The sequence below is a fragment of the Marmota monax genome, unplaced genomic scaffold (genome assembly GCF_021218885.2).
Source record: "Marmota monax isolate L192 unplaced genomic scaffold, Marmota_monax_Labrador192_F-V1.1 WCK01_AAM20220418_F8-fsc00415, whole genome shotgun sequence".
NCBI classification, from domain to species: Eukaryota; Metazoa; Chordata; class Mammalia; order Rodentia; family Sciuridae; genus Marmota; species Marmota monax.
This window is the reverse complement of record NW_026694342.1, coordinates 588,363-602,419: the sequence shown is the minus strand read 5'-3', so window position 1 is coordinate 602,419 and position 14,057 is coordinate 588,363. Positions and strand designations below refer to the sequence as shown.

Here is a 14,057-nt window from a genome sequence, read left to right as displayed (position 1 = left end):
GCCAAGAAAGTGGGGTTCAACCTGGGGAAAAGAGATCAGCCCCTCCCACTCCCTCAAGAGGCAGAGCCTGGGTTTCTAGAGCAACCTGGCAACACACCTCTGTCACTGTTGACAGGACCTACTTTATCTTCCCTGAGGACCCAGTGGTCACAAGGGGAGTGAGAACTGGAGAGAAAGGCAGAAGAAATGTGTGAAAAGTCAGACTCCCAGAGTTTCATTAAGGCATTTGGAACAGATAAATTAATTCAGGAAGACCTATCTTCACAGAAGGCTGGGGTAACCAGATATACACACATGCAAGAAACATATTTGTGGAACCCTGAAATGGGAGGAAAGGAGACCATAGTCACTATTTGGTGCTTCTATCAAAACACACACGAACGAGTTACATCCAGGGATCCAGCCCACTGAGGCCGCCGTGAGGAAGGGTTCTGTTCCCATGATAATTTTAGGATCCTAGAATGATTTCCATGATGTGATCTAGTTCATTCCACTGCCAGGATCCTGGGACACAGAAGAGGTTGTGAAGAGGTTCGGGGGGGGGGGGGGCGCAGGGTAGGCTCCTTTTCGACTGCAGATGTGTTAATGTTCAAAAAGAAGTCATCCAGGGTACAGTCCCCCAGGTACCGGGAACTCAGAGCTTCCAAGAAGACTGGGTCAGGTTGGGGTAGCACTTCATTCTTGAGGCCGGGGGAGACACTGGATTCTGAGGTACTTCTGTCTCATCCATGGATGTCTCCAACTCCCTGAGGGTAGAGCCAGCCGATGGTGGTGGAGAGGGAGAAATCTCTTCCTCACCCAGGAAGAGGGGCTGCAGGGGCGGGCCGGGGCAGAGCAGGTGCTGGAGCCAGGTGAATGGCGGCCTGGAGTTGCTGTAGGGATTTGTGGATAATGACATGCCTGCGGAGGCTGGGTGCTCAGGGGCCCAGGCTGTGTTGGATTTTGTCTAGGGAGATGTATAGCAGAGCTTTTTGGCAGCTCCGAAGGCTTGCTAGACTCCAGTCCCACTTTTCATCCTCCTCCTCTTCCAATCTGAGTGTTTCCTCATCAGGCCTCTCACCAAGATGCCCTAGATCAGAAGTGGAGAATTTCAGGTCTGAACTCTGCCTTGGACACTGCTCAGTTGTGTGATCTTGGGAAATGATGTGAGGTTACTTCTATGAGCCTCATTTGTAAAATGGGTATTATAAACATATAGTCAGTCAGGGGCAGAACTACATCGTTAGGGTCTAGGGTGGAGGGTGGTAGAGAGCAGTCAAAGCTGCTCCCTTTAATTTAGCTGGTCTTCACACCAAGATCCTGCATGGATCTTGTAAGCAAAGAAAATGTTTGTATAGATGATACCAGAGCAAATCATACTTGCCATTTTGTATTAGTAATTAGGATCATCAAGAGAGCATGATGAAATCCCAAATAAGTGATCTTACAGATTGGGAGCAGGGAAGGGGGACATTCAAGGAAGAGACAAAAAACATTTATAGAACTCTGCTTGGAGCAATTTAAAAATCTAGCCCTTGAAACAAGAACAGCATGTTTGGGGCGGTGGGGGGGGGGGGACATTGAGGAAGAAACAATTCTTAGAGTGATGTAAAATATGGTGGTAATGACAAAAGCATTCAATAGAAGGAATTGATAATAAAATGGTATCATCCTTCTGCTGAAACCTTCCTACAGGATGGGAGAAAATATTTGCCAGCTATTCATCTGACATAAGGTTAATATCCAAAATTTATAAAGAACTTAAAAAACGTGGTTTAAAAAACAAATATATGGAAAAATGTTTGATATCATTAGCCACCAGGAAAATGCTCATGAAAACCACAATGAGATACCATCTCACCCCAGTTAGAATGGCTGTTAATAATAAATAACAATTGCTGATAAGACAAGGAAAAAAAAGAAGTCTTACACACTATTGATGGGAATGTAACTTAGTATGGCCACTTTAGAGAACAGTTAAAAATAGATCTACCATATGATCCAGCAATCCCATTTCTGGGTATATATCTGAAGGAAATGAAATTGGTATACAAAAGAGATAGCTGCATGACTGTTTACTGTGGCACTATTCATCATACCTAGATATGGAGTCAGTCTAAGTGCCCACTAACAGATGAATGGATACAGAAAATATGCTGTGTGTATATATGTACATACAGCCATTTATATCAGCCATTTTATAAAATGCAAATTTTGGAGCAAAGTGATGGAGCTGGAGGATATCATGTTAAGTGAAATAAGTCAGACATAGAAAGACAAGTATGACATATTCTCTCTCACATGTAGAAACTTAAGAAAGTTGACCTGAAAGTAGAATAGTGGTTACTAGGGGCCAGGAGGGCGGGGTAGGAAGGTAGAAGTATGGTTGGATATAACAAGTGCACACTATATTCATGTAAAGTATATTGCTCAAAGTTATGCCTTGTGATAAGCTGAGTGGTTTTGTAACGTGTATTTGGTTATGTTATTTAAGTGTATTTTCCAGAGTATGCAGCCACCATTCCACATATAATCTGTTTCTATAACATTCATTAAGTAGTTAGTTATATTACTTATTACCTAAATAGGAACCTGTAGATTTTTAAAACATGCTGGCAGCCTACCCATTTTCTGTCCATTTCCTCAAGTGACTTCATTTTATCAGTGTTGGACAACATCATAAGTACAGTCAGGTTTGAAAACTGAAGAAAGAAGTAGATAAAGCAGATAAAGGATGGGTGATCATGTTTAGTTGAATGGGCTGCAAAAGGCCAAATAACAGAAAATGATTGTATTTATCCTTTAAATTTATTTTTGGTGTAAAAGCTTCCTAATGAAAAGAAATGACAGGTTTATTTGTTTATTTCCAGTATTCAAAGAGTTGCTTAGTAGGATTGAACAAGAGAAATATGGTGTTCCTCATATTCCAAAAATTGCTGAAAAAAAAAGTAATCGGCATTCAATTCAAGATGTCCCAGGAGATATTGAACAGACATCACAGGAGAAAGGAAATAAGAAAGTTAAAGCAAATACTGTTTCAGGTGGAAGAAACAAAATCAGGAAAATTCTGGATAAAACAAGATTTAGTATCTTGCCTCCAAAGCTATTTAGGTAGGTACTGTCACTCTCTGTCATATAGGAATTTTTATATTGATTGTAAAATTTTTATTGCGGGAGAGGGAAGTTTGGGTCATTTCTTGCTTTTTATGTAGCTATTGTATTATAAAGTCTCATAGCAATCTATAATAAGAAAATAAATTCTAAATTTCTCCCCATGGCTTTTATGAAGTTACCACTGTTAAATTATATAATATTCTATTGATGTTACTTTAAATTTTAGAAAACACTTAGTTTTTTATTCTGAGACCTATTTTTATATATTTTTTGGTCAAATTTCAGTCCCTGGTCTAATTTGGACAATCTTGGGACACATTTCACTGCTACCATCATTTTTTTTTTGTTTTATTTTGGTTTGGTTTTGGTTTTAAATCATGGCACCATTTTCCCCCTCCTGAAGTCTAATGCTAAACTTTAGTCAAACCTATTTTTTATTTCAAAAGCAGAATATCATCAAAACTAAGTAATACCTGAAAATTTTATATGTAAATTAAAGTCTGTGAAATACCAATTAAGTCAGTCCACTAAAGAGTCATGGTTGAGAATGCCTCTAGTGTATATTATATTATATGGGTATATATCTTACAGATGTACATATATTGTTATATTTTATGATTATTATGTTATATACTGTACATATATATAATACAGAACTTTTGTAACTGCTTTCATAAAGCAGTTCTGAGAACACTAAAATATAGGTATAATACTTGTACATAGTAGGCACTCAAGTAATACTTATCAAATAAGTTAAGATAGTGAATTAATCAGAAGAAAAAAGCATACTCAAAGAACCACATATATAATTTTCAGTATTTTTTAATAGTTAAAATTCTCAAAGATTTTAAAGATCAGAAAATGTTCTTCCTAAAGCTCTAATTTCCAACCAGAGAAGTACATTTGCCCTTCCTTTAATTTGTCATGCATAGATTGAAATATCCTAAGCTTTGTTCCTAATCTCTCTCTCTCTCTAGAAAATTCATAACTCATTTTGTGAGTGCCTTGCTTTCCTTGAAGTAAAGGATTTATAAAAATCATAACCTTAAATAGCAGGATTTGCTAATATTGTACATACTATAGCAAACATTATAAGAAAAGTCTTGTTCTCACAAATGGGGATCAAGTAAGGAGAATATAAAAGGCACCAGCCCACATTGAAGAGGTTGAGGTCAGTTTTGTGATGACCAAAAGTCACTGTGGGAAATAGAGACCAGAAGACAGAAAAGAATTCACAAGCAGAGTTTTTTAGAAGGTAGTGCTCTGACTTGTACTTCTAGAAACCCCAGTGGGTTTGGTCTGGAATCTTTTAAGCGGTTCTTATTTTGACTGGTAGCAGAGTTGTGACATGTATATCATTTAAAACCTGAGAATATTGTTAATTATTACTCACCTCAGCTTGTTAGTGTTGAATTCTAGTAAGCTATACTCAAGTTTCAGGCAACTAAATCAATATATCATCTCCACATAATTCTTCGGGAAATGAGAATTAGTTACTGTGCATGGATTCTATCTTTGCTTACAGCAGGAAGCATGGAAGTTGAGATCACCTGTAGTCAGTTGAGTATCTTCTACATTATCACCTTATATTGGTACCAAAAAAAGAACATAAAAATAAAATATAGCATAAAAATCATATTCTACTATTCTAGTAGAATAGTTTCACTTAAACTCAGAAGGATTTTTCTGAATTTAATTTTCCTCATTTATTAACCAAGAAATATTTACTGTTTTGCTATGAGTACAAACATGAATAAAATGTGCTGCACTTTAGATGTCTTTACTAAACATGTTTTAATGAAGTAAAATACTAATAACTTCAGCTACAGGAGTTTAGTTAAATACATTGTACTGCAGAGTGCAAAAATGACTAGAAGGGAAAATACCAAGATGTTGATTATGGGAGATTTTGTAAAGAATTTTATAGATAATTTTTCCCTTCTTCCCTTGCTTTCTGTATTCTTCAGGATTTCTGCTTTGAATATTTGTTATCTTTTAATTGAAATGACTGCAATTACTGGATATCTTTTATATGCGCAGATGCTTTGGGAGAGGCATCAAGAACAGACTTGATTTGTTCCTTTAGCAGTACTTACTTCTGTGAGAGTAGGGTGTGAGTTTTCAGAGAGGTGTAGGAGAGAATTTCGGTATCTCTAAAAGGAACAAAGAAAGGATGTAAGGAAGCAAATACTTGAGATAAGAATAAATAATTCCAAAATCCTAAATCATATATACTATTAATTATAACATACCCAATAGTAGACTGTTTTGCTTGTTTATCAGGAATTATTTTTATTCTCCAACTTCTTATCAACATACTTTTTTTGTTTGCTTTTGTTTGCTTTTGATATTTGAGTTATTTTTTATTTGCATATTGATGCTATTTTGTAACCATTATAGTTCTATAATATAAAACTAAGTACTTTTATTCTCAGTGAATCTAGTGTCAGGGAATTGTTGGAATTTTTCACAACTGTCTTATTTCTATTATTGCATCACCTCTCAGGAAACTGTTTTGGTAAGAGTTGATGTACTTATTTGCCAAATAGGCTTTATCAATTCAGCTTCAAGCATGGATATTTTGCCATGTAGATACTGTATCATTCCTGTCATAGCATGGATTGTACATAACAGTATAATTTTCATTTATATATACTCACACCTTAATTGCCATGAATTTATAACCAGCTTTTCATGACTATAGCAGCAAAGTGGCATAACAATTCATTATTAGAAAGCAGAGTTAATGTTAAATAACATCAGTGTGATATAAGGTCTTTTAGGAGTTCATGAACATCTCTTAGCATCTATAGTGAATTCCAATTTGCTATAACTAATACAACTAATTCCCTTTTATAGACAATTCTAACTTTTAGTATCATTTAGGTTTCTTCTACTTGATTAACAGGACTAACTAATCTCTAACTTTAGTTTCTTGGATTCAGTTTTCTGACCCTCTGTCCAAATATTGGTAGATGTGTTTTCAAAAACTGAAAGAAAAAAAAAGGCTGTTGCTTTAAAAAAAAAATCTTTATTTCTACTTAAGAATCTATGAAAGCTGTCCTTCTTTAAAACAATTAACTGTGACATCTAGGAATACAAATTATAAGGAGCCAATTTAGGGTAATCTCAAATTACTTATCAGATAAGATATTTCCTTTGCCTTATTTTTCAGATAGATTCCTTTTCTCCTTGAGAACAAATTGTTCCCACACTGTCCTCTTCTGCATTTCAATATAAATTAATTAAAATAAATATCCTTTCTTAGGTTTGTGTGGTTCTCATTTTAATTTTGGTAAAAGTACTTTATCTTCTTTGCCAAAATATTCACCTTCTTTACCTATTTTAATCCTTATAATAGTTTGGGGGTACAGATATGAGGAAAACCAAGGTCCAGCAAGAGAAAGAAATTTGCCTGAGGTCAAACAGCTAATAACCCAGGTCTGTCTGACATCAAAGCTTGCTCTTAAAACAGTAACAAGAAGTCTTTGCTTTCTTCCACATTTTCATTCTTTTCCCAACTCTTCAGCTGTCTGTCCTGGCCCTCTCTTTCTTGTATGGCTGTTAAGTTCTTTAGCTATTTAACAATTCTCTGGCATCATTTTCTAATCTGCCTAAATCATGTTTTACTTCTAACATATTCTAAATATACCCCATATCACTCATTTTTAATACTGTAGCCTTATCCTTTCCATGATAATAGGTAAGTATTCTGTGATACTGCCTGTTTGAATGTACAACAAGTACTAGGCATAATGGTACATTGAATAAATTTAGGTGGGAACTAATATTAATGGAAAGTATTGGTTTTTGTTTTTTTAATATAATGAAAACCCTAGAAGTGGTATTTTGCTACTGATGCTGTTGGGAATCTTCTCCATGCCCTCCCCTATTGCTATCCTATGTTTATGTAGAAATGTTTTACTTTAAAATTTATATTTTGAGATCATAAAACTTAAGTAACAGTATATATATCCCCATTCCCCCACTTACAGGTAAATTTAGAGTTGCCTGTGAGATTCTTCTAAAATATTCTAAAAGAAGTTTTTTCTTTGCTTAAATTTGGCCACTTAATTATTAACTTTTTTTTTTTTTAATTTTAAAAGAGAATTAACTTTTGCTGCTTCCTTCCTATTCTGGATTTTGTATGTTGTAAGTAGGGAGGAAGGGACACTTTCTATAGTTTAGCTATGCATAGTTGGATACTTATATTAATGGACACTAAAATATGCATCCATGTATTAGCTGGCAAATTTTTCAAGGGCTCCCTAAACATTCAGGTTCAGTTTCTTTACCAAAACCAGTTGAAACTAAGTATGACTTTTTTATGATGCAGTAGAATTACTCAGATGTACAAATTAAATTTTACATGAACATAGTTGTTAAAAATATTTATATTTTCATCATTGTAGTTATCCTGTTTTAAAAATTACAGTAATATTTTAATCCAGTTGTTTAGATCACCATTTTGAAATGGTTTTTATGCCTTAATGCACAGAGAATAAAAATGTTTACTGTTTAAATACCCTCTAATATTTTAAAGTGATATATGATTTTTTTTTTTTTTTTTAGTGATGGAGGCCTGAGCCAATCACAAGATGACAGCATTGTGGGAACAAGGCATTGTAGACACAGCCTAGCTATAATGCCTATTCCTGGAACACTCTCATCCAGTAGCCCTGATCTCCTACAGCCTACTACCAGCATATTGGACTTTTCCAATCCTTCAGGTAATGTTCACACATAATTTTATGAAGACAAATTGGTACCTAATGAACAGACAAATGGTTGGGCCATGCAGTAAATACTAAATTTGCTTGCCTGCCTGCTACCTTCTCTTACCTCTGGGTGACTTCATGCTGAAAGCAGTAAGATTATCTTTTTATCTAAACTTGCAGAGTACGTCCTCAAAAATTAAAGAAAATTACGTAAAAACTACCCCTGACCACAGATTTAGATGTCTTTTGGTAATTATTATCTGAGCAGTGAAATGAAAACAGACACTTCTTAGCCAAGAAACATGTTATCCAAAGTATGAAAAGTTTAAATGGCCTCGATAATCTTTCTTAGGGATATATAAAAATGCCTTGGTAATTTTCTAAAAGCAGTGATTTTTTTTTCCTCAATACATGAAGCTAAAGTAGTTGTTGTTATCAAAGTATTACAGCATCTTTTTCATTGTTCAGACTTTCATTGTGAGACATCAAGTTAATTTTTTTTATTTATGTATTGATGCCCGGAGACAGAAATTTTCACTTAACTATATAATCTAAAATTTCACTCCAAAGGATCAACACCTTTGAAGAATCAACTAGATATCATCATTTGAAGAAATTCAAAATAGCTTTTAATAAAAGACACATGCAATTAAGTGAGCAATATAATGTGTCCAGGGAAGAGAAAGGAAAAAAATTCTTCCACAAAGATCATCATATTTCTGGTGCAGCATAAATTTTCACTTCCAACAGCTAGTGTTAAGAAGGAAGGAAACTCAATTACATTAATCTCCGTATTTGAAGAAAATACATAAGTGTAGTAGTAAAGTTTGTGTTTCATTATAGCAACTTACAACCCCAGGACATAACACAAAAACAGTGAGGTCATTCTGTACGTGGTTTTTTCCTTTTTAATTCAGTTGCCTCTTAACCACTAGAGAGACTACTAAACCCATTTGTACAACTTACTTTCTATGTCATTATCAGTATTCTTTTCAAGAATAAATATTTTAGTGAATCATTACTTTGCTTAGAAATTTCTAGCAGTTTATCAGTGAGTGTTCACTTATGATACAGAAATCACTCTCCTTATTTGATCAGAAGTTAATGTAAAGATTGCTACCCACCTATCAAGTTAATTAACTTAAAAGGGTAAGAAAGCAAGACTGAAGTATCATAGGGGTAGGAAAATCTACCATCTGGATTCAGTTTCTGTTATATAAAGGAAATGTTACTACCAGTGTGGGACATTTTGCTGGGATAAACCTCCCTTCTTACCTCCTATTCTGATGTTATCCCCACTGTTTCTTCATCCTTTTTTGAATATGGCATATACCTGTAGAATTCTTTGTCCATGTGGTTTGGTCAAAGAATTCTACAGGTATATAGTCAACTTTTTCTTTTCATCGATGCTGAAATTAAATGTTACTCATCTGGGAAGTTCAGCTCCCTCTGCTGTGGTGTTACTTGCTCTTTTTTCAGAAGTTCCCAGCACATTTTCATGGCCTGTCTTTATTTGTTATGTGATAGGTTAGAAATTTCTTTTCGTGCCTGTGTGAATTGTGTTCTACAATGATGCTTGTTATACCATATATAAACTTTACAAAATATTTTTGCACTACTAGAGCAGAAGCTAAATATACTTACATTCATAAGACAAGTATTTAGGGATATATGATACATAGATTTATTGAATTTTTGTCTGTATTTTTGCCATAGGCATATGTAGAATATAGGGCCAAGGTAATAAGGAATGGGCTATGGGATAGGAGAGAGAATGAGAGAAGACGTAAGATGAGATGTTAGATGGGGAACAAAGAAAAGAGGTTAAAGTTGTTAAAATTTAGAAACTTTCAGTTAAGCCCCATGGAGCAGAAATTTAGGCCTCTGAAGAGGAGATACTGCCCAACTTGATTACAGATTGGGTTGCAATTTCTCTTCCTTGAAAACATTTTTAAAAGGACTGAAAATACCTTTTTAAAATCCATTGAGTGAATCTTAATATGGTTCAGTCTACAGACTGTGCCCATGTTAGTAATGTAAATGAATGCATATATGTATTTAACTTAAAAAATATATTTTAAGCCCCAAAATGTGTGACTTTGTGAAAGACCTTTTACCTAGTGGTGGTGGTATTTTTATTTATCTTTAAAAAATATTTTTGACAGCTAATTCAGAATTCATCTCCTCATATAATATGCAGTCACACTGAAATTAGCACATCACATCCATATATTGTAGTACCTATGTGTCATCAGCCAAGCTTAAATTATCAGTCTTGAGCTCAGTTATGTTTATTCTTCAAGTATAAAATTGTTACTAGATCAAAATGAAAGTGGGGGCAGAACTACAAAACTGTTGATAGTTTTATTTTAATTGCTGACATTTTTATGATTTTGCTTTATTTTTGCTGCCTTACAGCTGTTGGTTTTTACTGTAAGTATTTCGGAATTCCATTCCTAGTCTTTGTGGTATTTTGTTATTTTCAAAAAGTCATATGGTACAGAATTGAGTAAAATAGGAAACAGAACTTTTATTTCTTGTTACAAGGTAGAATTAACTAGCATGTATCCTTTTAGTCATTTTCTTTGGGAAAAAAATAAATGTGTATGTGTTATTTCTATATTCAGAGTGTACGTGCTATTCTAAAGCTCGTGAAAAGGTTTTTGAAATTTTTAACCGAATATAAGATGAAGCCTAAAAAATTCAGAGTGTGGCTAAAAGGAACTTGAAACTGAGGGGTTTTTTGTTTTGTTTTGTTTTGTTTTTGAGTTTGCAATAAAACTTTTTCCTTATTTTTTCATTTACTAGCACAAGACTTACTTTATTTACTTAATGTAGCAAACTTACTTCTGCATTGAAAGTCTGAGGGCCATTTTTTACTAGCTTTTAATTATAAAGAAACATAAACATAGTTTTTTGAAAAATCTGGTGTACACCTTTCTATTCCCCAGAATTTAGTTAATTTTCTCATGTATTCTTTAAAAAATTTATTATTCGTAAAATGTGTATGCTATTCTTTTCATCTCAAATACAATCTTGTACTTTTCTTTCACTTAGCAAGTTACCTGTATTAGAATGTGATGGTCTAGCAAAATTTTGTGGGGAGCACAGTCCTGAGATTGAACTGAGGGGCACTCAACCACTGAGCCACATCCCCAGACCTGTTTTGTGTTTTATTTAGAGACAGGGTCTCACTGGTCTCACTTGCTTAGCACCTTGCTTTTGCTTGAGGCTGGCTTTGAACTCTAGATCCATTTGCCTCAGCCACAGCCTCTTGAGCCACTGGGATTTCAGGCATGCGCCATTGCGCCCAATTCTACCAAAATTTTTAAGCAGCTGATAGAATTCTTTTCAGCAGTTTCCTATTAGTGGACTTTTACAGTGTTTTCTAAACACTTATGTCTACATGTTTTATATTTCCATTTCCATTATTGATTTATTTTGAATTTTGTCAGTAAAAATTTTTTCTCATTATATGAGTACCTGAAAAATATCATGGGTATTGCCTCTTGGCCTATAAAACTTAAAATATTTACTTACCTGGCCCTTCAGAAAAACAAGTGTACCAATTCCTGATCTATACCATTAAATCATTACACTTTGTTTTCTTGGTAGATTTTTTACTACAAGAAATTGCCTTGTTTGGTTGATTATTGTCTTTCCTTGGCACACCATTTATTACTCATTTGAATGGAAGTAAATTCCCTGAGAGCAGATTATCTCATTTATCACTGTATCTTTATCACTTAGAACATGTTGACACATACTAGCAATGTTATTGTTCAATTAACAATTTATAGTAGAAAGAGTCTTTTTGTTTTTTTTAAAGGATGCTCTTGTTCTTTCAGGGCTGGGGTTATATATAGTTCATTTGGTAGAGTGCTTACCTCGAATACACAAGGCCCTAGGTTCAATCCCCAGCACTACCAAAAAAAAAAAAATGTCCTTTCATTTGAGTATTGCTCTTGACATGTGTTCTCCCACTAATAACAATTATATATGTTTGTAAAGAATATATATGTAGTACTTATTTGTAAAATAATAGAGAAAGATTTACACTGTCATTGGTGTCAGTAAAAAGAAGTTGTTTTCCTCTAATGTCTCAGTTTTCCAAGATGGCATTCATTATATTGGCACATTGATCGGGTTTGGATTATAGGGTACCCTTTGAATCCCACTTGTAGATCTGTGCTAGAGGTACCTCTGTGTGATACTTGAATCTCTCTTATGTGATTAGAGAACACCTTTTCCTTGTCTAGGAGAACAGATGGTTTTAACAGAATGTAGCATTTTAACACCCCATTCAGCAAGATATACAACTGAGTGTTTCTTCCTAAAAGACTTTATAGCATCAGGGAAAGAGAACATGAAGTATGTGCAAATTCCCCCCCACCAGATTTTGTGAATAAATTCCCCTGAAGAAAGTAATACAAAGGATAAGGAAGTCCTCACCATTCCTTCAAGGTCCTCTAGTACCACTTGCTGAGGCTCAGCTTCCAAAGCTCTAGTAAACAGATCCAGTTCTGGAGCCCAGGACCCATTTCATGAAGAGGGTAGGATCAAAACAAGTAATAACTGTATATTGTTTGGTCTTTTATTAACAAGTTAAAATAATAGTGAAACCACTTTGTTTCTCCTCACAAACCAAAATACCCATCTGCTTCCAATAATTTCCTAGGACTGTGGTGGTAGGGCTTATTTCATAAAATTATTTCCTGCCGTATATGTTGCATTACTTTCTTTGTTCCTTTTAAGACAAATTTTTTAATTTTTTTCCTCTTAAAAATTAGTTACCCAGGGGCTGGGGTTGTGGCTCAGAGGTAGAGCGCCTAGCATGTGTGATGCACTGTGTTCAATCTTCAGCACCACATAAAAATAAATAAATAAAATAAAGGTATTGTGTCCAACTACAACTAAAAAATAAATAAAAAATAGTTACCCACTAGCGTCTCAAAAGGCTGAGGCAGGAGGGTTCCAAGTTTGAGGCTAGCCTCAGCAATTTTGCAAGGCCCTATCTCAAATTTTAAAGAGTTGGGAATTTGACTCAGTGGTTTAGAGTCTGTGGGTTCAATCTCCAGTACCAAAAACAAAACAAAGGAAAAGTTAGTAGTTTCTACAATGATCATAAGTCAATGCTAGACAAAAAGTTAACTGAGCCACCACAGTCTCCCCTATCCATTCCACTATAGTCAATACACATACACTCACACACAGAAAAGCCACAACAAGAAACATTCCTGAATTTTTATAACAGTAACTTATTTTCATAGGAAATTTTTTACTATTTGTTTATATAAGTCACTTACATAAACAAATAGTAAAAAAGTCACTCTAGTCAAGTCACTTTTCGATTATTTTAAAACATTAACATTAAAATGCCAGCATAATAAACATTGTTCTGAAAGTTTTAACCTGTACTCTGTGATGAGAAAAAAGATTTAATCAAGTAGGACAGAAAAAAATGAAAATATCATATCATAATTCGTATTATAGGAACAGGTGGAATTTATCTGCTAACAGCAGAATTCACAAGGGCAAAGACAGATATTTAAGCATATAAACATTTAAAACCTTTCTTTGTTAGAAATACAATAGACTATTAAAATTGGGGAGATATTTACCTCTGTAAAGTAGAGTGGGTGTTCATATCTATTATGATTCAGTGGGGAAAAGCATATAGGATATCAAAAGGTATTTTAGAAAAGAAGAAATACTAATTATTCTTTAAGCCAATACCAGTTACTGAATCTCATCAATAATGGAAGAAATGAAAAACAAAATAATTACATATTTTTGGAGGAAAAGGGCTTTCAAAAGGAGGAAAGTGAAGTAAGATATTATTATATAAACCATTTAAATAAGAATCAACAATTTTATGCTCTCACATTTGAGGATTATAAAATATAATCTCACTGGGGGACATTTTGGCAATGTCTCAAAAATCTTCAAGAGCCAAGCACAGTGATGCATGCTTGGCTGTAATGATGTAATACCAGATAATCAGGATTCTGAGGCAAAAGGATCATAAGTGCAAGGCCAGACTAGGCAACTTAACAAGACCCTGTCTTCAAATAAAAGGAGTTGGAGATGTGTAATGTAGTGATAGAGCTACAGTACCAGAAGGAAAAACTAAGGCTTAGTTTTTTTTTTTTTGAAGGTTTTCACAGAGGAAATAATCTGATTGCCTACAAATATTTATCTATTTTGGGGGTGAGGAAGGAGTGTAGGTCATAATATCTTAACAAA

General features: G+C 34.3%; 1 protein-coding gene across 4 annotated transcripts in view; it reads left to right on the top strand.

Moving 5' to 3' along the window:
- Positions 1-14,057, top strand: part of Rapgef6 (Rap guanine nucleotide exchange factor 6) — an 83,975-nt gene that overhangs the window by 18,683 nt on the left and 51,235 nt on the right. For 2 of the 4 annotated variants that reach the window (XM_058586554.1, XM_058586555.1), the window contains exons 9-11: positions 2,850-3,090; positions 7,666-7,823; positions 10,230-10,244. In XM_058586554.1, the coding sequence (XP_058442537.1) occupies positions 2,850-3,090; positions 7,666-7,823; positions 10,230-10,244 (414 nt within the window). The remainder of the gene's footprint in view (positions 1-2,849; positions 3,091-7,665; positions 7,824-10,229; positions 10,245-14,057) is intronic. The other 2 variants (XM_046467685.2, XM_046467686.2) reach the window with 1 other exon arrangement.